At 28.9% G+C, this 24,967-nt stretch overlaps 1 protein-coding gene across 1 annotated transcript in view; it reads right to left on the reverse strand.

Annotated features, from left to right (window-relative positions):
* LOC111636410 overlaps nucleotides 1-24,967 on the reverse strand; it is a 36,669-nt gene that overhangs the window by 7,430 nt on the left and 4,272 nt on the right. The window contains exons 3-4 of the mRNA XM_023381657.1: nucleotides 10,858-11,008; nucleotides 3,486-3,646 (exon numbers count right to left, since the gene is read on the reverse strand). Of these exons, the coding sequence (XP_023237425.1) occupies nucleotides 3,486-3,646; nucleotides 10,858-11,008 (312 nt within the window). The remainder of the gene's footprint in view (nucleotides 1-3,485; nucleotides 3,647-10,857; nucleotides 11,009-24,967) is intronic.

Here is a 24,967-nt window from a genome sequence, read left to right on the forward strand (position 1 = left end):
ACAATATGTATATATTTATATTTAAAAAACAAATATATGGTTTCTATATTATATTAGATTACTGGAATTTAAAATAAAAATATTAACCATTACAAATATATGATACACTGGTGATTCAATATAATATGCTTTGATAGAATGCATGCAGCATATGGATTTCAATTTATTGTCCAGTCTCTTCAGATCCTACTGTTTTTATTACATCTTATTGTAGGCTATTAAGTTAAATTGGCAGCATCCATTGACTCAACTTGCAATATTTGCTAGCCATGTCTATACTTTCTCCTTGCNTTGTTGCAAATTCTACAATTATTATTACAGAACAGATTTACAAATGCAATATTTTTAATAATTTTACTAAATAGTTGCCATAATTTCCTGTGAATAACCCATGGGATTTAAAAGTCAATTTGAAAGCTAATGCAGATTAATCTGACAATTTTAAATTCATCCAACAGATTTTCTTTTACTTGAACTTACAAAGGTATCTTTAAAAAGCATGAAAAATTCTGGTGCACTATATTATATGTTCATTTGCCATTGCAATTTTTCCAAGAAACTACCAAAGACACATACATTCTCTCATTATTATTATTAGACACATCCAATTTACATTTTAATTGATATTTTTAGACATTATTACTAAAAAGTTTATCTTGAAAGCCAATAAATTTTTAAATGTCAATTTTAACATTCTTAGTCTATATGCAACTTTCTTAGTAAAATCAAAAATGAGAATTGTTAATAAAAATTACTTTATTTACTGCTTTTATATATATATATATAAGTTGAGTCCTCATGTCGTCATAGGTATAACTAGACACAGTCAGTTAAGCAGTCAGTTTTCTGTGGTCCTGGCCAACTTACATAGGCATTAATGTTAAAAAAAACTCTGGTTTACTCAACACTGTTTAACTCATCACCACTGAATAAATTGACATACCTTTTCTGTCCCACACCTGTTTAGATGTCTGATAAGTTGACTGCCCTTCTGAAAAAATGAGTTCACATCACACAGCTTAACATAACAGCAGAATCTGATTTTACATTTTCTCATCTTTCATTCATGCATTATTTGCAGCAAGTGTTTCACATTTCTGTTAGAATCCAAAACTTAACAGTGCTTACATTGAAGGAAAAATATGAACTTTTATCTGAATTTGAATGTAATAAAACTTCATAAGCTGAATTTGCAAAACAAGAAAACCTTCCAAGAACAACATTGGTGGGAATTCTGAAGAAAAAAGAGGAAATTAAGAAACTTTTTCTTGGGTCTTTGTCATGGTTGTCTTGAAAATGCCAGAAAAAGTCGCTGTACAAAGATGTCAAAGATGCTCTGGTACATTGGCTAAAGTAAATTCATTCATCAAATCTTCCTGTTTCAGGGCCAATACTGAAACAAAAAGCGATAGAAATCATTGAGGTACTTGGAGTAGAAACCAACTTTAGTGTCAGTGATGGATGGTCTGAGAGATACATTGCATGTACTGTATAAAGCACTACTGTATTTTCCTAATTGTAGTTTTGTGGTTTTTTTCAACTTCATTTTAGTCATCATATCAGATAACTCGACACATTTCCAGTTCCCCATGGAGTGTCAACTTATGCAGACTCAACTGTATGTATGATAAAGTTATCATTCCCACCAAGAAGTATATCAGCTTTAACGTAACATTATTTTAGTCATGCTCCTGAGTTTTAGTTTCTAAATACATAGTTTTAGTTATAATTTTAGTACTAAAACTATATTTGGGTGAATGAAACAAAGTTTTGATTTTAATAAACTAAACTTACTCTACTGTGGTGTCATCCTGGACTTGTCTCAACTGCAGATGCTCATGAAAAATCATGTATATACTACAGATATCAACCACCTTAAAATCTTTTTCTATTTAATTTTTTTCAGGTTATTTTAAAATTTACTATTTCCTTTTATATTATTTGATAAATAATGCAAAAACAAAACAGAACAATAAAAATTATGTTGCTTGATGGTAATTTTGTATTTTTGATAAAGATTGCAGTTTAAGAGTTCTCTCTCAAATATTCTGTTTTCTCCATTTCACTTATTTTATAATAATAAATACAATTAATTGCAATTAATATAAAAGAAATAAAGGGAAAAAATATTTGAGATGATACCTTTTTATTTATTTTTGGAACTGCATACAGTTGTAAGGTATCATCTCAACATCTTGTTTTCATAATAAACAATGCTTTTTTGCCCTTGACTATAAATTAGATAAAATTAGATAATCTAATAAATAGGGTATAACAATTTGCAGGGCTTATCACATCAAGACCGACAGAAAGAAAGACCAGAACTTTTATAAAAAAAAAACGATTGGTCTTTAATAATCACGGGATAACCAACATATGCAGTGCAATGCGTATGTTGGTTATCCCGTTGTATTGGCTGGTTATTGGTGTTATATTTGTTACGTTGTTACCATGTGTCTGTAAGCTGATGAGGGGTCCTTGTACCCTAAATGCATAATTATTTAAATTTGAAATGTGATTATTAAAGACCAACCCTTTTTTTATACAAGTTCTGGTCTTTCTTTCTGTCGGCCTTGGTGTGATAAGCCCTGTAAATTATTATACCCTATTTATTAGGTTATCTAATTCTGTCTAATCTTGTTTTCAATAGCAGATTTGAAAGGTTTGCAGTACACAGAGAGAATTATGGTAACATTTATAAATATTTAAATCAGTTATTAAAATTAAAATAGTAGAAAATGCTTATATTTGAATACAGTAGACCCCCTATAACACAATAGATACATTTTGTGTTATATGAATTCCGTGTTGTACGAGTCCCTTAAATACATGAACCAATCACAGCCCAGCACATGTGCAGTGTAGGGACTATGACTGTTTGAAAGGTTTTCTTCCATAAAATTAATCGATTCTAGACTAATTTGACTCAACATTTCCAAATCACATATAATTTTTTGGGAATAATCCATATAAACTATGCTATAAACGAAAATTGTAGAATTACTTACCAAGTGCGCACCATTTGAAGACGCCATTGCTTAAGCTTGTTTTCGTCATGGAGTGGCTCATCGAACAGTGGGCACATGTTTTCTGATAGGTTGTTTTTCTGTGAAAAATTCACTGAACTTTGGAGACATCATTAATAAAAATATAATTTTTATAGCTGTTGAATAATAAATGTTTTTTAGTAGGTGCAGTGCTCATTTAAACTCAACAGTTTGTGCAATGTCCACTATTGGTCCAGATTCTACCAATCTTGTCATGACACGAGTCAGCGACGATGTGTTACTGTGTTATACGAGTCTCTTTTAGCATGTTATATGAATACGATTGCAATTTTTTTGTCGTGTTATACGAATCCGTGTTATAGGGGTCTACTGTATTTAATCATATCATTAACCCATAACTGTAATTTATGTAATAGTTTTACTCAATATTATTACATACAAAATATCATTTGAGAAAATACTGACTGATAAACTAACCTGATAACACTCCAGTTACAACACTATCACCTGGTGAATTGAGATCAACATCAAGAAGACAAACATCTAATAAATCTGCTGGTTGTGGATCCATTGGAACATCCTCAGGTTGAACATTGGGCATTTTTGAGAGAGAGAGATTTCTATTTGTTGATTTGCATCTAAAAAATTATGTAAAGTATCCAATAAATTTAATGAGAAATATACAAAACTCTTTTAAAATGTGAAAAAATTAGTTTTAAAATAATATATAAATATTATGATTTTTATCTTAATTCTCTTAAAAAATACAGTAGATCTTGTTTTTACACAAACTTGATATTTAAGAACTCATGTTTTTGTTGAATGGTCAGATTAACCCTTAAATTACCTTGTGCATCCAAACACAAGGTAATTCTGACCTTCAATGCACAAACTAACTATTTTTATTATGAAAATCATTGTGGAGCATAAGTAATAGTATAATAATTAGCAAAATTCTCTACAGCCTTTGAGAAAATATTATCAAGATGAAACAAAAACAGAAAGCTTGAATCCATATTCAAGCTTTATGTTTTTGGACATGAAGAAAACAGAAAAAAAAAGTGTTTTTTATATTAAGAATTAAATATCAAATATATAAAAACCTTTCATAGACCTCTGTTTAAATAACTTTGTTTTTGAGAGTACAATGAATTTTGGTAACTTGGGAATTTTCTGAAATTTTTCGACGATGGTGGGTTTTATTGCATATAAGTTACATAAAAAAGTAAAAGTAAATGACATTATCTGATATAATGAAAATGGTAATAGAATGTTTTACACATATATACACTGTCATAAGTGTAAACTGTACAGGGCAGCCATCATAAAGCCTATTTCAAATGTTAATTTTCATTGATACTATCTCTTTTCTAATTTTCTTTAAAGCATATAATTTCTCTTCTTCCATTTAGAGAATTCAAAAAAATATACTGCATTTCATTGTTTTATGAAATAATGTAAATTTTAAAGAGTATTTTGCATACTATTAATAACAATAACAATATAAGTGTGTAAAATTAAAAAACTGAAATGTTTATGATGTTTATGATGAAATTTGTACTTCAATACAAGAAATAAGATACAAAATTATGTATACATTCATAAATATTTCAGTTCTGTACAAACTTATCTCAAATAATTTAGCTATCTGTAATAATGTCAGAAGGTCTGATTTCATTGCACAGTGTTGTTTTATAATTTTACACATTTATGTATTTATTTTTATTATTTTATCTAGTGCATGTGTTTCATCAACATTATTTTTTATTGTACAGTGGACACTGTCCACTGTATGCAAAAAATTTATAAGAAAAATTCTCACTGACTCAAATGACAACACACTCTTGACAATAAAGTTGCTCTTAGAAATCTCATTCAATCCTGAATTTACTATTCAAAGTAGAATAAAATAACAGATTAGCTTTTTCTAGTCTTTGTTCATCTAAATACACATTAATTTTATAATTAAAAAAAGCAAATTTGAAAAGAATATAAATGAGCAAATCAATAAATCAATGCACTTCCTGCCTTCATTGAGCACAAGTCATCAAGATAACACTTTCTTAATATTATTTTAATTATTCTGTAGTTTTCTTTCTGTCTCAAAATTCAATATTATTCAACACACTTAATTTTTTACATCTTTTTATTCTCTAAACAATTTCTTTTTTTATATAGTAACATTTATATTCATAATTTTGAAATAAACAACAAGCCATTTGACACAAACAACTAGATGGCTGAAGTGGTAAAGCCAGCCATTCTAAATAAAAATCAAAACCTTTAAACAATCCAGCAAATCGTTTTTTAATATCTTAAAAACACTTTTGAATGCTTTAAGCGATCATCCTCAGTTATCATTTTTAATCAAACGAAGAATTTGAAATTATGTAAAACAAAATTCAAAAAGTGGTTGCATAAATGTACATTAACATTTAGCAAGTTTAAATAATTGCAAAAATTATACAAGTTAATTAAATTGAAACAAAGAAATAAAATAAAATATATACATTCAGTAAAAATTATCTTAATTATTCTTCCCGCTTACATAAACTACGTCAACTCATCGTAGAAGGATTTCCATGCCGATGACAATCCGTCATCATCCCAATGATTAATACAGTTTGTGTGCAACTGCACCTTGTGAATTTCTAGTTTTCCAGATGTTTTATGGCCTGCCTGGATCTTGTAGCTTTAATGATCGACGCCCGATCCCAAAAGACCTCGATATTCTGCTGCTTGGCAAAGGCAGCAAGCACCGTAGAGTCTACGTTTTTATTTAACGAGTCCTTATGTTCAGCAATTCTTTTCTTTAAGTTTCTCATGGTTGCTCCTATGTATACCAAATTAGAATTAAATGTACGGTCTTTTAACAGTATTGAGTATACCCCTGCCATCGTGTCGCATTCGTAACTGCCTTTATCGTTCCTTAAGAGCCTATATATGGTGGGATTACGCTTGTAAACTATCTGTATGTTCTTATTTCTGGTAATTTTCTTAACCATTCCTTTGAGGAACGGTATGTAATTAACTCCTTCATTCCCGATCAATTTTTAATTAATTATAATTAAACATAAAAAATACTTAAAACTGAAAAAAACAAAAAAAAAAAATGCGTTAATTTTGAAGGAAAAGCTTCAAAGTTTAACTTCCTTTGTCTCCCCTTTCTGTGAAATTTGGCACCGATGAGTCATTGTTTACACAGCTGGATGACCTTGAGAACAGCTGGAGTCGGATTTCCCGGGACATTCTCATAGACATCTCAGGAGGACAAGGGTTTAAAGTAAGGTGAATACTAGCTGGCCGTATATTTTTAAATATTTTTAAAAAATTAAAATTTTAATTGCGATTTCCGACCCCCCTTAATTAATTAAATATATATATAATAAAATCTATTAATTAAAAAAAAATTAAAACACTATTGGAGGTCGTTTCTGACATCAGAAAGTAGCTTTAAATAACTTTACCGAAGGAAAATTTGTGCACTACAACTTTAGAACAATGAATAAAATTTGATATCAAACTCCCATTAAAAAACAATTAAAAAGCAATTAAGCATAAATCGTGCATCATTAAAGGTAAATTAAAATCGCAATAAAATTTTTTCGCGCAGGAAAAAATTTTTGAAAAAATTTGGAGACAAAAAACATTCCAAAAATAAAAAAAAACAAGAATTTTTTAGGGGGTCCAAACGCCCAAGTTTTATGTAACGCTATGTAACTTGCCCGAGATATCTCGGGTTTGAGGTTTAAGGTGTTGGAAAAATTTTCTGTTAGTGAACCCTTTGTTTATAGTTTGGTGTGCATTCTAATTTTACTTTTTTTTTTAAAATCAGAATACAGTAAAAAAACTTGATTCTGAATGCCAAAGGCACTGTAGGATGCCTTAAATATACTAAATACTTTTTCCTACATATTTTGTGCAGAAATGGAGATGTATCTTACATGCCATAAAATGCATTACTTGTCAACAAAATTTTTCTTAAATCAAATATGTACAGTACATCTTATATTTGTATATTGACGACATAAATTTATATGTATATCAAATATGTACAGTACATCTTATATTTGTATATTGACTACATAAATTTATATGTATATTTATTTGTGATTTATATACATTAATTTATTACTATATTTATCTACCATAAAATCATTCAAGTCTTCATACATATATACATACATACATAGTATAGTGGTATTGTACCTGTGCTTTGAATGACTTTTAACTTCAAATGCAAAATTTGACAAAAATCTGTTTTGGCATTCGAATGATGCTTTAAGGTTTGAACTGCAAATGCAGTGAAAAATGCACCTGAAGCATAAAATAAGCTTCTGAACAATCTCAAATTAACAATAATGTGCTAATTTTCACAATTATACTTAAAACACAATTATATTTTCACAATTTCACTATTATAATTAAATCACACACCAGCCTATGTTACACAACAACAGCAGTTAAAAAAAAATGCAAAAACTTTCTGTTCAATCAAATATCATCTTTACTTATTAATATTGACAGCTGAAAAGTTGTGTAAAAGCAAACAAGTCTAACAAGTAAGAGGAAGGCTATAATATCAACAATTCAGATGGCAAAGGTACTTACTGTAAAACATGAAAGCAATACACTTGTCACAAATCTGGTGGGCATGATTAAGATGCTGAAGTTGATGGTGTGCAACCAGTATATGCAATTTTCACTTTATTATACAATATTTTTGCCTGGGCAAAGCACAGGCTACTAGGGTATCATTTTCACCTTCTTGTCTGAGTTTTTAAAAATAATTCCCATGTTAGATTTTTGTGATTTTGGTGTCAAAATGCTCAGTATAACCTTGTCCTTTGTTGGAAATACTTTTTGTAAAATATAATCCACTCTGAGAAAAGATATATTCAAAAAAACAAAAGTGTTGACTTTTTCCACTTTGACACTTAATAACAAAAATCATTTTGACATTTTTGGGTGCTGTTTTTTGGAATATAAAGGCACACAGTTCCTTGATATTTTTCCAGAATTTCGGTTGAACTACAGAAAAGTTATGCGAATTCTAAGAAAAAAGGAAGGTCCCTCATTCCCACTAGATGGCTCCATGTTACCTAGCTCTAATAATGGGAATACATAATTTAAACACTTAATTGAGACAATTTTTCACTTAAATGGGACAGTAGCAGAAAAGGAATTTAGCCATTGTTGATATATTTTAGGGATCTTCCAAAACTATGTCAACTCTACATATACTAATTCAGTGATCTCCAAAGTTTTTTGATCACTTACCCCTAAGACAAAAATAATTATAAGTTGCACCCTTATAATATAATATATTATATCAGAAACTTGGCGTACCCAAGTATCACAGTACTAATGTCATGTAGGCCTAACAGTTGGTGGAAACAAAGCAATTTTGTCTTTTGCTTGGGTGATTCAGTTTTTCTGCAGGGGGTCAGCATAGTGGGACATAGTGGTATCACACCGAGATCACATCTGAGCAAACCTGAATACGAGCTATTGATCCTGCTCTGAATTAAACTGGTTCAACTCCTTCCTCTTGTCCCACTGGAAATTTTCAACTTTTATGTAACAATTTCAAATACAGTGGAACCTCGCATAACGAGCAAAACAAATTGTAAAAAATTGCCTTGCTTAACAAGCAATGTTTTGCATAATGAGTGACGAGGAAAGGGAAACTCCCGAATTATGTGAATGCTCCATCTGTCTGTGTTTAGCACTCATCTTAGTGTTGCTTGTGATCACATATTTTTCCAAACTTGTGTTCACACACATTACTTTTAAACATCAACAACCATAGCCCATTATATAATAAATACGCCAAATGATATGCCAAATTCTTGGGCTATGTAAAGGCTATAATTAAATATTAGAAATTAATTAATTTGACTAGAGGTAGGCAGTTATGCTGCCATCTCATATTAAATTAATGACCAATTCCAAATTAAGTTTTAGAAATGTCTGAATTAAAAAATTAACTATTTATAATTATTAAATTTAATACAAGATGAAAGCATAACTGCCTACCTCTAGGTAAATTAATTAATTTCTATTATTTAATTATAGCCTTTATGATATGCCCAAGAATTTGGCATATCATTTAGAGTGTTTATCAAACATATCTGTGATTATTTTTGTTTTCTGCAAATCGAATTTGCATTCCAGGTTGGTTCATTCCTTGCTAGAGGAAAAGATGATAATGATTCACACTCCTTAACAATGCACATTGTACAATTTTCTTTGAATAAACATTATACTGTACATAAAATATTTGAGTATTTTTTTTTTTGGCACAGAATGCATTATCATATTTTACATTAATTTCTATGGGAAAAATTGTTTTGCTTAACAAGTGTTTCACATTAAGAGTAAGATTCTGGAACGAACTATGCTCGTTAAGCGAGGTTCCACTGTACATGTATTTTAGTCATGTCAAGCAACTCACCGACATTATGTTTCAGATGCAGTTCCCTCAGTGGAGACTGACTGCACAAAATCTCAAACACAGCTGCTTCTAATGAGCAACTCAAATTTATCCAAGACTTAAATGCCAACTGATTTTATTTTATTATTCTTTTATTTCTTATCTTTTCATTTACTTTAATTCAATTTCTTTATTACACTTCTCTTTTTTATCTGTACCTTTCATCATATTTTTTTCTTTTCTCAACAATAAATCATTTATAATCTTTCATTTGTGACATATCAGTGCTCAAACTGCTTGCTTAAGCAAACTACATCAATAAACATCGTCTTGAGTTTTTTGATGTCACATATCTAGTAATGTACAGTATACAGTGTTTAATTTACGGTTTTCATGTTTTTCATTTATTATTAAGGCATTTAATTGTTACTTTTACCCTAAATTATGTGTAGTTGCAATTTTAAGTTTATCAAAATAGGTATTGTTTATGGTCTGGAAATGGACTAATTGACTTTCCATTATTTCTAACAGAAAAAAATTTCTTCAGACATTGAATGATTCAGAGTTTGAATGACCTCCTGGAATGAATTAAATTTGAAGTACAAAATGTCACTGTATATAGAAAAAGTAATTAGTAATGAATTATCAGAAATAAATACAAGCATTGTTGATAATTCTTATCTTTAATTTGGAGTAAGTGATAATGTTAATTAGACAAAACTATGTATTCCCTCAAAATTTTTAGTTTTATCAGATAAAAATGAAAAGACAATCAAAATTAAGTTTAGAAACAGTAATTCATTATTCAGTTTCACTTTTACACACTTGCTAAAAAAGACATTTGATACTGGAAAAGCAAAATAATGTGAAAAAGTTCAAATATTGATTTGATCAATTTCTTACACTATTGAACACTTTATATTTCAAAGATTTGCTATAGATTGTTTTAAAGTTTCAATAAAATAAAAAGACTAGCTCTATTCTTACAAATTGCTCTTACCAAACTCTTAAAATATTCTCTATTGGATTAAGAACAAGTGACTATATGTCAGTCCAAAACCATAAAAATATTGATTAAAAAACATTCCAGTTTAAAAAATGTCTCCTAGGAATCAGCCACTTGCTCGATACAGTCAAGGTTAAAAGTATTAATAGTATATTACAATCAGTGCATTCATAGAAAAGCTTTTATGAATTATAAGAATAGTAGTATATTCACTTATAGATTCACCTTATATAATGCAAATCTCAGTTAATCAGGATTTGGATGATCAAAATTATACTGAATATATACATATTAAAAATATTTGTATAAATAATTTCAAATTTTCAGTGCGTGTTTTTAGTACAATTCAATTTTAAATTATTTTAGAAACAAATATGTATTATAAATATTTATAAAAATTTACTTACTTTCTGTGAGTTACAACTTTATGTAAAAAACTAAGTAGATTCATTAAATGCCACGGTTCTTTTTGTGTTGTATGACCACCTCTTTCAGCAGCCTTTTTTTCTCTGACATATCTATCCCTCAATACTTTCCATCTTGTTTGAACTTCAGGTACTGTAAAAAAGTATGTATGTATTAATTATTCTATTTTACCTAGAACAATTTTTAAACAGACACCAATGCTAAATTTTACATAATTGTAGTTTTTATTATTTATATCTTTATGCATATATTAAAGATATTTGCTTTTATACAACATAGAAATTCTATATACCAAAATTCATAATAATCAAATGTACCAAATATATTTTAATATTTATAAAGAAAACTTAACGCATACTAATTTAAATTTTACAAGTTTGTAACATTTCAGAAATCTATTAGAAACTTGCATGTAAAGTTTAAATAAGTTTATTTAATTTAGTAATAATTTAAGCATTAATAAATAATAAAATTAATTATAAAATAACTCACTAATTTACTAATAATTTCCTGTATTGATTGTTGTATTTTATTTTATTAATTTATTCAATTCAAATAATAATATGAGGGTTGACTGATATATGAAGTCTCATACTGCAGCATTGTATAAAGTAATGGAATAGAAATATATGACTACTAAATGGTGATGGTGGTAAGAACTATCTAGTCTAGAGGTAAAAATGGTATTATTAGACCTCTAGTATGCTCTGATAAATATAAAATGTATAATATATCAATGTTTTTGAAAAATATAAGATAGGAAAAAATTCTAAAAGTTTCTTTGTCCAGCTTTTGAAAGATAATATGGAGCCATATAGCAAGTTGCATAAGTAAATATATATTCAGTATACAAATACCAAACTATAACTATAGTTAAATAGATGTCTATTAAAAAAACCATACTTTTATAACTCAAAATTCATGATATAAAAATTAAATTTGTACCATTTTATTTTGTTATCAGGCCTTACTAGAAACTAGAATTTGATCCCATGAGAAATATCAAAAAGTGCGTGGAACTATGTCATCAAATACTCCACTACCAATACCTATTCTTTTGTATAATTGTTTTTAGCTAATACTTAGCAGAAACAAGATATAGCTTGGTGAAATGGTTTTTGCATATATAATGTTTGTTTAATAATACACATCTTAGAATATATTATCTAATTATGAAAGAAGTATAGTTATAACTTACATTTGGAATAAGTTTTCATATATAATTAAATTAAGATTCATTCAGAAAAATTACAAATTGTGAATAAGACTTGTAGAAAATAATTAAAATAAAACAAGTGTAGATTAAAGATTTGTTATGGAAAACCAGAGAAGACCAGCAAGCAATCAAGTACTATTACAAGGAGTGCAAAAGTAGGTTATAAACATTGTTGTTATGGAAAAAAAATGCAGGAAATAGACATAGAAGAAAAAATATTTTTATGCATTAAATCACAAATAAGGGAAAGAAAATAATAAAAGATAAAAATAATAACAACAATGAACACTAAACATCTATATTTCTTAGCTTCACAACTCTAACCATACTTTTGTATCCCCTTGTATATGATAATCAACAGTAATCATTCAGTCCCTAATAGCACACAGACAATCCATCATTGGATTGACAATATTACCTTTTGAAAGACAATTCAAAATTGATATTTCATTCTATTTTTGATTAAATTTTTTATCTACTAATAAAATCCCTCTATAATGATATTTAGCAAAACAAGAAAAAATATTGTAATAGAGAAATTTGTTGTTATACTGAGAGTTTTAAAACAATATCTCCTTCCTCATTTAATATTGTTGAATGGCTATTTCTACAAAGTTAGACAATGTTAAAACCAAAACACAGAGTATTATCATCAGGATCAATCTGTATAAATATTGGAAGGAAAAGACCAACAATAACAAGTAAGAAAAATTTCTCATTGTTGGGTTTAGAATGAATATACAAAATAAGGCATATTTGTGTACAGTATTCATTTATACTTTTAATTTTTGTAGTATGATATAAAATAAAAACATATTGGAAGGGAATCACAATAAAAATACACAAATTAATTATTCACTTAACCTATGAAAATATTTATGCATCTCAATGAATAATTTGTTTAGTTGGACAGAAATTATAACCAATGCCTTTAAAACTTTTGGGACACAAAAACCATTGGATACTGAGAATTTTTTTTATTACAGGAACTACTATTAAATATCAATTTTGACTTCATTACTGAAATTTAAAGGCAGTGCATTTTTATTGTATTTTATTTCAATTTGTGTTTCTGTTATTTCATTACTCTTCTGATAATTCTTTTTTATAGAGCTTATGAAATAATAATGTAAACTCATGTCATTGATCAAATTCAAACTTAGAAATAAAGAATTAAAAAAAATTCAAATTTCAAAACTTTTATTTTCTGAATAAGATTTTTCTTTTTACTTTCCCAGCTGTTATGTATGCATAACAAGTGAAAGTATTGGAATCATGTCAAATTTGACCCTACCAGTTTTTTTGCAAATCTTCATGTTTTGAGACTTAAGACCTAAATTTAAAAAAAAAATTCTCTATGGGTGTGTGTGTGTGTGTGTGTTTTGGCATCATTTTGCTTAATATCTCAGGATGGGGTAAAGATTAAGTAAGAAAATTTGGCATGGCAGCTTGTATATGAGGGGCATTAATGCTATTAAATTTTGGTGGTTAAAAGTCAAAGGAGTGGGAAGATAAAGGGGATCATGTGTATCTCCAAGTAAGGTCACACTTAATGACAATTTTACTTGTTAGTAACAATTATACTTTTTTATAAAACTCATCCTTATCCTCAAAATTAAGCTTTTTGCCATTTTATAGAATTTAAAAATATAAAAATTTTTTTATAACAAAATCTCATAACAGATGGTCACCATACAATTTTAAATAATTACTATAAATTTATTATCCAAAATAAATACAACAAAACTTATATAAAAATATGTAGCTAGTAGATTTAGATTTTGTCCTAGTAAATTTTTCTACAAAGGGAGTCAAAGGCTGGAGCAACAAAACTTTTGGCAAATGATGTAGCAACAAAACTTTTGGCAAATGATGTCTGACAAAAGAGCATATTGCAAACTTTCCTAGTAAAGCTGGGAAAGTAATACAATTTGTCGATTTTTTTTCTTATGAATAGAGTAAGTAAACACTATGTTAACATTAAATAGCCTAATAAATCATAATAAATTTTAAAAATTTTAGAAGCAAACTTTTTCTTTTTGGCTAAGTCTAAGATTTTAATTTTTCCTTTAAACTTTTAACTGTTCCTATTACTATATATTCAAGGCTTCTCAGAACTACCAACATAACTATCCTTGCATTTTGCAGCCATGTTGGCAAAGTAATTAGCATAAATGAAACCAAAAAAAACACTGTTATCATCCAGACATGACATGTCACAAGTGAGAATACCAAAGACTGATGCAAGTTCCAGGGCTTAGTGTAAAATAAAGAAATGAGTCATAGCAATTCTTTCCCAATAAAAGAATGAGCATAAATGGGCAAGATGCTGCAAGACTTTGTGCACCTTAACAGCACATATTCAGTGCACAATTAAAAACTTCTATCTTATGTATTTCTTTTTTATTTCATTTTTGGATTGCCAATAGCATAAAACTAAAAGCATGTTCAGCATAGTCCTACAGTATTTTGAGACAAAAATAGCCATGTGTATATGATATCATAAATCTACAACATTTCCATAATGCTTCTTTTATTGCATGATTCTGATTGATCTGCTGACTAGTACTGTAATTTTCAATAATAAAGTATACTGCAATTTTTACATGACTATTCAATTGGTCAAGAGCATAAAAAAATTGAAAACTAATTTAATGAATAAGTTTATTGTAGTAGCTTCTCTATACAAAGAATCAGAAAATAAATCATTGAGAAAATGTAACTTTGTTAAATTAAAATAATAAAATAAATATTATTTCATACAATAACAATGTATGTAAAACACTTTTTTAAAATATATTTTCTATATTTTAATTTTTAAAATCTAGAAAAATAATATTTTAATATTTCAGTTCATTTTATATTTCATACATATTTTCTTATAATCTAACATACATATCATAAATGTTATAATGTAATTCAGGAAAATATAAGTAAAAAAATGACATATCATCCTTTAAAAATTTTGTATTGGGTTGTTCAGAAAATAACTTCGTTTTTCATGAAAAAAAAAAAAAAAAAAATATTCNTTGTACTCCCCATGGTAAGGCATGAATTTCTCTAATATGATTTTTATATGGCTATGTATTTTAAATTGATAAGTCTCTGTAAAATTTATTGTTCTGTTGACATTCTTATAATTGAAACTAGAATTTATTTATTCCAAAAGGACTACTAATGAAAGGAGAATTATATCATTTCATATGCTAATTAGATTATTTATAATATGAACATGAAACATAAGCATATTTTACAGTCACAAAAAATTCAAATTTTTACGATTAGAAGCAATTTAATGATGACTGTACAATTTGGGGTTGCTGAAAAAAAAATGCCAGCTCCTGAATTTTTTATATTAGGCCATAATCACGGCTTAGTTTGAAATTAGCAATCAGAAAAACACCCAAAATTCAACACATAAAATACCAAAAATAAAAAAAGTGTGAACAAGTGGATTAGAATGAAGTTTCAAACTTTATTATTAATTTAATAAAACAATTAACTGAGAAGAGAACTTTTATTGAAGCAAAAGTCAAAACTTTATCATAAAAAAAATTCTTTTAAATTTAAGTCAGCACATGAAATAAACAATTCTAAATTTGAACTTAAGGATTATATTTTCACAATCTGATGCAAAAAAAAAAGTTTATGAAAACTTGCTTTTTGTCACTTAAAGGACAACTAAGGATCATTTACTGATTAGAAAAACCTACAACCTCATCTTATGAATGTGTTTGTTCATCTATTCATAGCCAAGAGGAATATCATAATTTGGTTTATTTGCACATTTACATTTTACTTACATTCATAAAAGTTTGACATTTTGCAGGACAGTGATACTAACAATAAAGAAGTTTTATATCATTGCTTTTCTATGAATTAGTTTTATTTAACTCTTCTAAAATACAATAAAAAAACAATCTATACGTGTTATGCAATATTCTCTCAATTTAATAATGTAACACACACCTTTTCAGGAGAAATTTCAGAAAATATTTATCTACAAAAGAATCTAAATTCCAGATTCTTTCATAACTAAATGTTTTTTAAGACTTCCGTTTAGAATGTTTTTGAGGTTTGATGCTTTTGAAGAAGTACTCAGAATAAGAAATATGTTAAAAATTATTCCAATAAAGTAGGTTTTTTAGTAACTTTATAAGAAGTATTCTGTATTTTGTTGTAAAGGAAATAAATAAATAAAAATGTGGTTTGTTCTATTCCTTACAATTTAAGTTGTTTAAGCTTTCATTTGCTATTTATGGCTGAATCTATTGATATCAAAATATATGAAGATTGTTTAAATATTTTATTAATTATTTATCAGAATTAGTGAATCATATAGAATTATAATATGTAACTGGTTCAAATACTGTTATTCTCTAGGAATTTATTATATTCATAATTTTTATCTAATCTAAGAACATTAAGTCATAACTGCAAAGATGTTAATCAACTAAATATTTTTATTTCAATACATACATATATTTTTATATTTACTATTCACTTATTATTTTACAGCTGCATTGTCTGTCATCAAGGTTTTTCCTGCAATGACAACACTGACATCAGAAGTTCATCCTGTTGCTCCAAATCATTTTGGTCAAAAATATTTTGGAACTGATTAAAGCCAGGAACTTCAGATTTTAAATAATATATTTGAGTGGATATTTTAATAATTTTATTTTATTGGTTGTGATAATATAGCCCAAAAACTATTTTTGGTTTTACTGTTTTTTTTTAAGAAAAAATACTATAATTTAGCAAAATGATAAGTGATCAAGAAATCATAATTAAGTACATTTAGACAAAATAAAAGTTTTTTGTAAAATATAGAATGCAACTGATTTATAATTTTGTTTAATATTTACAATATTACATTTTCCATACTCCAATGATTTCTTTTATCCAATGGAGTCAATTTATTCGACTGGGGAATGTCTTATTCACTTTTACTATCCTATTTTCCAATTTTAATTTAACAGCAATTTATTCATTGTTAAATGTGTATTTTTATAGTAACATCTGAACATATAACTTACAATCAATGCTAAGGCATGTAGTTTTTGAAATGATATTTACAATATTTGCTGCATTAATTTAATATTAACTGTGATTCTAAAATTTAAAAAATTAATTTTCTTATGTTAAACGAATTTTTAAAAAATTTTATCTTAGAATTATAGCCAGAACTCTGGAATCAGTATACAAAACTTCCTCCATAAAAGCTCAATATGTATTATTGCATTTTCTTCTGAGAAAAATTTTAGGTAGCTGAACTACAATGTTAACTGGTTACTTCCTTGCAAACCTCAAAAACAATTCACATTTTTCACAAATTGTGTGGGGTTTCATGTACAAAATGGTCATTATCGGAGTTACTCTTTATATTGAATGCAGAATGAATTTTACTTTAATATCTAATATAATGATACAGTGGAAACTGTTTAAACCAGACTCCCAGTATAATGGAAACCTGCTTATTATGATTTTTCTTCTAGTCCCTTATCCTGTAATATACAAGTTAATGTAATTTTATCTGTTTAAGCCAGAGACTGCTTAATGTGGACACACACTGCAATTTTGAGTCCACAAAAAGTAAAACAATCTTAAGACAGAAGTGAAGATAAATAATGTGCAAAAACTGTGTCTGATAATGCCATCTTTGTGTGTTCTATTTTTAGTCTTACTTTTAGCTTAAACAAAAAGCATCACTGTGTAGTGCAACTTTACAGTATTAGTTATTATATTACTGAAATTCAGAATAGCAGAAACGTCAAGAATAAAGATGAATACACAACATTTAAAATCTAAAATAAGCTCATGAATAATGAAGAAAAACATTTAAGTGTTAAAGAACACTGCTGAAAATTTAGTTGTTTCAAAACAAAAGTTTATCAAATTCTGAGAAACAAAGAAAAAAAAAATCAAGAAGAATGACTGAATGGTAAACATCAGGGAGATTTGAAAAACCAGAAATGAAACTCATAACAGAATAATGTACGAATAGTTTCTAAATACAAGACTATATAATATTCCAATTTCAAGACCTATTCTACAAAAGAACGACAGAATTATCACACATTTGAAGAATGAGTCAAAGTTTCTAATAGTTGGCTTGAAAGCTTCAAAGCTCAAAACATTATAACTTTCACAGATTTATGAGAAAGCTAAAGATGTTGATCTGACAGAAGTAAAAGAATAGAAGCAGAAATTGATTGAATTAAAACTAAAGAATATGAACCTAGACACTGTAGTTGTAATGAAACAAAACTGTTAATTTTTGAGCTCTCCCAAAAAAAAAAACTTTGAGTTTATACCAAATTTTGACAGAATAACTGGCATGCCACATATAAACTGGGGAGATCAGCATGCCTGAAACCCACGGGTTACTGGCATGCTGGTTGAACTGCAACTAAAATATAAAATTACAGTGGAACCTCGGTTAACGAACGTCCTGGTTAACGACCAAATCGGTTAACGAACTTTTATTTTGCAAAAGTTTTGTCTTGGATAACGAACAAAATTCGGATAACGAACGTAACGGTATTTTGTGTCAAATTTTAGTTGTTGTTAGGCATGCGCGAGTTAAGCATTGCTTTTCCGAGTGTTTGTGCTATACTTCTTTTTCCAGTTTTGTGATTTATATATTTAATCAATATGACATCCAAGAAAGGAAAAAGTCATAGTGGCAATAGAAAACGACAATGCGCTATCGCATTTGAGAAAAATTTTGATTAAAAGAGTAAGACAACCATTTTTAGATCAATTTCTTGTTCCTTACAGAAAGAGTTTGTTTTTTAAGTTATGGCAACACAACACTTGAGCGATCTGCCTAGGGGGAATGCCTTCTGGGAGGTGTTTTTAAGGAAAACTGGCCCCTATTTAGGTGATACAGACGTGGAGAAAACCCAGAAAACTCCACGTTGCCAGCCCGTCTGAGCGAGGTGCGAACCCACGAACGAACTCCTCGTGTTCAAGGTACGAAGACCACTTAGCCACTGGTGGGATTTTACCGAAAGAGACTTCGACTCGAAGAATCTTCCGATGAAGTGCTACCCGTTATTTTTTGGAGGGGTTTCCCTTCTAAGCATTAAGGTTAGTATATCTCCACGTTTTTGCCACCAACTACATCAAACGAAGATATGTACAGTACAGTGCTATTTTATTAAACAATGTTTACATGTTTGTTGCTGTAATGATAGATACTACGTTTTCCTACATTTTCATGAAAGAAAATTACTGTATATTACAAATGAAATGACAAAAATTTTGGAGACTAGAATGGATTAATTGCATTTGCATTAATTTCTATGGGAAAATTGCTTCGGTTAACGAACAATTCAGTTAACAAACGGAGTCGCGGAACGGATTAAGTTCGTTAACCGGGGTTCCACTGTATTCAGATACAAAATTTGTTATTAAACAAATGTTAAAAAAAATTCTTCCAAGTACAATAATATAACAGCATTGTAATTTGACTGACTTAAAATCAGGAAGAGAGTTTTTGTTTACAAGAAAATAAAATAGTTAGCAACTTTTTTTTTGTCTCTTAAATACCATAGTACAAACACTCAAACACTAGGCAATCTTTCATCTCAGTTTATTTAGTTTAATTGATACTAGTTATAAAATATATATATACATTGTAAAAAATGTTTATATGTATACCAGGATTTGTAATTCATATGTATTCTCTAATTTTAATTTTAGATGGCTGAAGAGGGGCATATCAAGCCCGAAATGTGTGTAAACATTACGCACATGTATCAACTAAACTGAATAAACTTAGATGAAAGATTGCGTAATGTTCGAGTGTTTGTACTTAGGAGACAAAAATAACTACCAACAGTTTCAAAAATTACAAAAATTAGCAACCTTTTGATATTAATAGTAGTGTGAAGCTTCAGAAGCGGGCCTATAATTTGTGCAAAAAAAAAAAAGGAGAAAATATTTTAGTAAAAATTAGAAAAATATTTTCTCTAAAATATAAAAATATATATAAATATAAAAATATAAAAATGTATAGAAGAAAATAATAATAATAATTATAATGTTGTAAAATGAAATTGTCAAATGAGAAAAAAAAAGGAAACGAAAAATGAATATTTTATGTCCATAAAAGGACATGTCTGTAGAAATTCCTAAGAAAGTCGAACTACTCAGGTTAAAACAATAGGTTAATGTAAGTCCTAAGATTGAACATCTTCGATAGGGATCGAATTGTCAGTCAGTCTGGGTTTTGATCCTGTTATGTTTCGTAACGAGTGAAAAACCAATCGGAAAGGGAGGGTGAGTCGACATAGACCTATTGGAATATTCGGTCTAGGACTGAAAGGAAACTTATAAAAACCACATGGAAAAAGGATGTGATGTTGTTGGTTCTTGGATGCCTAGTTAGTGACTTGACCAAAGTAGGGGTACATTGGTCATGTGTGCAACATTAGGACATTAAGAAGGGACACACCAGGGACTCTTGGAAAACTCCAGCCTATTGGATAGCAATCAACATATGAGGGCAACAGCTGGTAAAGGAATTCTAGTATCGGACACACCTCAGGGTCGACCTCACACCTCAGGAAAACACCTCAGGGTCGACGAGTGACCATCAACCCATACAAGGGCACCAGGATCGGAGACCAACAGGCATTATGTTGTTGGACTCACATTATTGTTGCAACCGGGATCCAGACATTTCAAAGTTTTTGTAAGAAACTATTTTGATGTTATTAAATGGGTAAAAATGGGAAAACCTGCCTCTGTGAGTTCCACCATGCCCATGCGACAGTACTGACAGCAAGGCCATCTCGACACTTTTCACCCCCCCTTTCAGCTAACCTCACAATAGTAGTAGTAGTAGTAGTAGTAGTAGTAGTAGTAGTAGTTAGTGTGAGCTACACTGACCATCCACCACAATCTTAAAAATAACACCTTTCTCTCAAATTTCACACAAAGCCAATGTTAATTGATTTAGGTTGAGCTAATTTACCAGGAGTTTCTTAAATTTACTATGCATTTTTTGCATTTTTGAATCAAATTACCATAAAATAAACAAAAAAGCATTTTCAGAATTCCATGATTATTTTACATCATTAGAAAGAAGACAAAATGAAGAAATTAAACATATGATCGTAGTTTTTGATGTAATACTGACAGTTTCACAGCTTTAGAATAAAAATGCATTAGTTTTTACCTGACTTAACTTTTTCATTTTTTTACTGCGCCCTCTAAAGACGTATGTATAATCTCACTTAAACCAGCATGCCAGCATTCTCCCAGGATAAATTGGCATGTTGGTTTTTACTATATGGAAATATCTGATTTCCTGATCTCTCATGGATAGATCAACATGCCAACAATGTGTGAAAATATGGTAAAAGAATAAATGTGTCTGAGGGAAGCAACCAAAAGTACAACTCACAATTCTCCTGTGTGCTTTTGCTGATGGAACAATGGGTCACAGGAAAGAATCTCAAACCCTGCTACTTCAAAAACATATACAGTATTTGGGAACTACCCAGTACATGGCAAGCAAATAAGAAATTGTGGATGACTTTGATTATAATGGAAGAATGGCTTAATTCTTTAAACAGGGAAATGAAAATTCAGGAAAGACATGTTCTCTTTTTGGATAATGCTGTATGCCATCCACAATTAGATTTATCCAACATTAAATTTTGTTTTCTGCTGCAAAAAACCACTAGCTCATCATGACCATTGGATCAGAGAGTTATTCAAAATTTTTAAGTGCTTTTTGAAAGAATCCCATTAAAATTGGACATAAATTTTGTGCATCAACATTAAAATTGTATTTAGATATTCATTAAATGATGAGGTTTGCTATTTTAATTTTATATACAGTAAACTCCCGATTATCTGGGCTAATGGTGGGGAGATGTGGCACGGATAATCAAAAAACACGGATAATCTGAACTATAATTATTTATTTCTAAAATACAACATGTAGATTCGATGTAGATTCACCTTTTTCAAATTTTTTCAATTAACATTAGTTTTTGTTTTATAGTAAGTACAACTTTCTTTCGATTATTAGGCATTTTAAGGGTACTTATCTGAAAATTAAAAAAAAACATCTTATTTTACGTAATTTTACACTAAAAGTATTTGTGGGAGAGTTATTTGAAAAAAATATTATGTATAATATGTATTATACATATGTACATATAATCAAATCTTAAATTGTAATACGTATTATAACATGCAACTAAACGAAACTTTGTATAAACGTATCATTTTCTTCTCCGAAAAGAAACGTCCGGCGCAAAAGAAGTGGCCTAACTAAAACCAGTTCAGCTGACTTCAGATACCCCCACCACCTGCTTCAAACATCTAAATATGAATACGTGCAGACTTATAGGATGTGTAAACATGAAAGCGAGCAACTATTTAAAAAATACACACACATATAATTATTTTTTTAAAATTAAATTCATGCACAGATAATCCGCAAACCAAATAATCTGCACACGGATAATTGGGAGTTTATTGTATTTCATTTTTGAAAAGGTTTGTTTCACAAAGGTAAAGTACAGTACATAAGAGCAAAAATAGAAAATACAAGCCAACAAAATGCAAATTTCTAAAGACTTAAAAATTCTCTTCTGACAGACATTCGAAGGTTGATGGTAAAATATGTCAGTGAAAACAAGTTACACAAGCCAGATAAATATGCTTTGGGAGGAGACCTTAGTTACATCTTTAACACTTAATCTGCAACAACTATAATATTACATTTCTTGCTATATCACAATATTCCAGCAAGTTTAAAACATTACATTTGTAACATGATATAGACAAATTCTCTCTCTCTCTCTCTCTTAGTTTGTCTGGTGACCACCAGTAACAATGATAGCAATATATTTCATGAGAGTGATAAAGATTGTTATGCCTATCCAAGAGTGAAGAAAGTACAGGTAAGCAGTAATTATTTTTAGAGTCATATACAGTGGTGCCTTGTATAACGTACTTAATCTGTTTCAGGTGCACATCTGTTAAGTGAAAAGTCCGTTATACGAAACGCCTTTTCCCATAGAAATACATGTTAAAACATAATTCATTCCGCAGCATAATATAACCATACTGTACCATAAAAAAAATGAAAATGGAGCAGTCACCAATTATGCCGGGTAGTCAGATGTAAGGAGGAGGTGGAGGAACACTTTCTTCACACATTCATACAGATACAGAATTTTTACACATTGCAGCAGGTCTTTTTTTTTATTGTTTTTTAATCGGAGTCAGATTCGAGAGAGGCTACTGGAGCTTGCAGGGTCAACCCCTCTTGCTCCATCCTTTGTTTTTTGTCTGCTGGCTTCTTGAAAAACATGTCCAAGGTGGTCTGTTTCTCTCTCTTCTTCAACATCTGTCAGAAATGATGGGCAATGGTGTCATTGTAGAGATCATTGATCCTGTTGGCCTCAGCTCTGTTTGGATAATGAGTGTTGGTAAACTCCTGAACCTTTCCCCATTCGACAAGGAAGTTTTTGTCAACTTTCACTCCTTCTGATGATTTCTTGCTTTGTTTCAATTCAAATCACCTTTCTGTTTATTTAGAAGCCATGATTTGCACAACACTTGAATAAATGTAAATACTCTGCACTGAGGTGATATACGTAATAAACAAGGGAGTAAGCCAAATCCCGACGGGAGCTCTGTACTNCTGTATTGATTGTTGTATTTTATTTTATTAATTTATTCAATTCAAATAATAATATGAGGGTTGACTGATATATGAAGTCTCATACTGCAGCATTGTATAAAGTAATGGAATAGAAATATATGACTACTAAATGGTGATGGTGGTAAGAACTATCTAGTCTAGAGGTAAAAATGGTATTATTAGACCTCTAGTATGCTCTGATAAATATAAAATGTATAATATATCAATGTTTTTGAAAAATATAAGATAGGAAAAAATTCTAAAAGTTTCTTTGTCCAGCTTTTGAAAGATAATATGGAGCCATATAGCAAGTTGCATAAGTAAATATATATTCAGTATACAAATACCAAACTATAACTATAGTTAAATAGATGTCTATTAAAAAAACCATACTTTTATAACTCAAAATTCATGATATAAAAATTAAATTTGTACCATTTTATTTTGTTATCAGGCCTTACTAGAAACTAGAATTTGATCCCATGAGAAATATCAAAAAGTGCGTGGAACTATGTCATCAAATACTCCACTACCAATACCTATTCTTTTGTATAATTGTTTTTAGCTAATACTTAGCAGAAACAAGATATAGCTTGGTGAAATGGTTTTTGCATATATAATGTTTGTTTAATAATACACATCTTAGAATATATTATCTAATTATGAAAGAAGTATAGTTATAACTTACATTTGGAATAAGTTTTCATATATAATTAAATTAAGATTCATTCAGAAAAATTACAAATTGTGAATAAGACTTGTAGAAAATAATTAAAATAAAACAAGTGTAGATTAAAGATTTGTTATGGAAAACCAGAGAAGACCAGCAAGCAATCAAGTACTATTACAAGGAGTGCAAAAGTAGGTTATAAACATTGTTGTTATGGAAAAAAAATGCAGGAAATAGACATAGAAGAAAAAATATTTTTATGCATTAAATCACAAATAAGGGAAAGAAAATAATAAAAGATAAAAATAATAACAACAATGAACACTAAACATCTATATTTCTTAGCTTCACAACTCTAACCATACTTTTGTATCCCCTTGTATATGATAATCAACAGTAATCATTCAGTCCCTAATAGCACACAGACAATCCATCATTGGATTGACAATATTACCTTTTGAAAGACAATTCAAAATTGATATTTCATTCTATTTTTGATTAAATTTTTTATCTACTAATAAAATCCCT

Source organism: Centruroides sculpturatus, unplaced genomic scaffold (assembly GCF_000671375.1).
Source record: "Centruroides sculpturatus isolate CEXI.00-Female unplaced genomic scaffold, Cexi_2.0 scaffold761, whole genome shotgun sequence".
Lineage (NCBI taxonomy): Eukaryota > Metazoa > Arthropoda > Arachnida > Scorpiones > Buthidae > Centruroides > Centruroides sculpturatus.